Raw genomic sequence first — 1,833 nt, 5'->3', positions numbered from 1 at the left:
ATATATATATATATATATATATATATATATACACACTACACACACACATACACTGTAAAGTGATTGGCATTTGGAAGGGCATCCAGCTGTAAAAATCATGCCAAAACTAACCTCGCCTGTGCTAGTGCCATGTAAAAAGTACTGAGTCCACTCTGCAGAGTGGTTGGTGTTAGGAAGGGCATCCAGTTGTAAAAACCCTGCCAAAACAGATAGAGTAGTATAGGGTAGTTTTTCTATCTGGCCAGCTCTTGTGAACCATCCTACCCATGCGTGCATGGAAGATGGACATTAAATGATGATAATGATGATACACATCAAGCTTCTTTCAGTTTCCATTTTACCAAATCCACTCACAAGACTAAATACTTTCGACACTCTACTGTTTCTGCCACTCCACTGCTTTCCCTGTTGATCAATATTTAAAAACACCATCAAAAACAGACCTAAAGTTCTACTAAAAATCATTCTATGATTGAAAGACATGACAAAACAAAATTTGTTTGGTAACAAAATGGACAAAACCTAAACTGAACACTAAATCAATGTTTTACAAGTAGAGTTTCAACTTGAATTGTTGTTTACAATTATCTTTAATCTTAAGTTCAACCAACAGGAATAGCAAAAGAAAAAAATACCAAACTAGCATTACAGAGAAAAAGCTAAACTTCTTCAGAGATAGGTTTAGGCAAATTACATGAGTGGTTAACAAAAGGAATCCAGTATAGAGATGACCTGCAAGATCCTCAACAGATGTCACTAACTTAGTGGTTCTTTTTCTTAAAAACAGTTATAAGGCTGGTAGAGAAACAGACTAACAAAGGATGGATATAAACACAGATGAGGTGTTCATAACTCCAGTAAACAAATATAATATTAGATTAAACAAACCTTTCTTTGCAATCAAATTCGTAACAAAAATGGATCACAGAGGTTTAAGAACAAACCTTAGGTATTCCAGATTCTTCTTGCAGAATGATTTGAGTATTTCTTGCTACACGTGCACTAAAAACGGTTGGTAAACCTAGGGCTTCATCAAAAGAATTTGTGTGAAGTGACTGTGTTCCTCCAAATAATGCTGCCATGGCCTCAATGGCTGTTCTGATAATATTATTGTGAGGATCCTAGAATAAAGAAAAGTGTTTTAAGTCAGTTTGCTAGAACACAGAATAGAGTCATTTTTAGGCACCCTCTGAGACAATCAACAAACTTATAAAACCTCCAGTAATACTAATAATCCTTTCTATTATAGGCACAAGGTTTGAAATGGAGGGGAGGGGCTAGTTAATTACATCGACCTTAGTGCAGATCCTCATAAAGTGAGGTATCACTTTGTGTGTATGTGTGTGTGTTATATATATATATATATATATATATATATACACATAATTAAGGGATCAGCAAATATTTGCTTCACCACATACTGAAATAGCAGCTAAAAAAGCTGAGACTCCAACAGATAGCATTACTTGTAACTCACAAAGGCAAAAACAAGAAGAAAAAAAACAATGAAAACTAATGAACTAATGCTATTTCTGAACTTCGGTATGTGGTGAAGCAAATATTTGCTGATCCCTTAATTATGTTTATAAATGTACTAGCAGAAATACCCGGCGTTGCCCGGGTTAAAGAGAATAATGAAATCTAGTAAAAGGAATGTCTGCTCCTGATGGAGTAAGAGGAATTCTTGGAATAAAGACGTCATCCCCTTTTGCACATCCAGAAAGAATGGTAGCCTCGATAACGTGTGACATCATTTTCTAAATAATGCTCATCTGTTATGTTCGGGTTCATCAACATCAAAAATATATGAATTTTCATGGGAGTTATGGCCGT

At 35.1% G+C, this 1,833-nt stretch overlaps 1 protein-coding gene across 1 annotated transcript in view; it reads right to left on the bottom strand.

Annotated features, from left to right (window-relative positions):
• LOC106881069 (methylmalonyl-CoA mutase, mitochondrial) overlaps window positions 1-1,833 on the bottom strand; it is a 34,988-nt gene that overhangs the window by 16,941 nt on the left and 16,214 nt on the right. The window contains exon 10 of the mRNA XM_052970918.1: window positions 945-1,121. Within this exon, the coding sequence (XP_052826878.1) occupies window positions 945-1,121 (177 nt within the window). The remainder of the gene's footprint in view (window positions 1-944; window positions 1,122-1,833) is intronic.

The sequence above is a fragment of the Octopus bimaculoides genome, chromosome 9 (genome assembly GCF_001194135.2).
Source record: "Octopus bimaculoides isolate UCB-OBI-ISO-001 chromosome 9, ASM119413v2, whole genome shotgun sequence".
NCBI classification, from domain to species: domain Eukaryota; kingdom Metazoa; phylum Mollusca; class Cephalopoda; order Octopoda; family Octopodidae; genus Octopus; species Octopus bimaculoides.
This window is presented reverse-complemented; position numbering and strand designations above follow the sequence as displayed.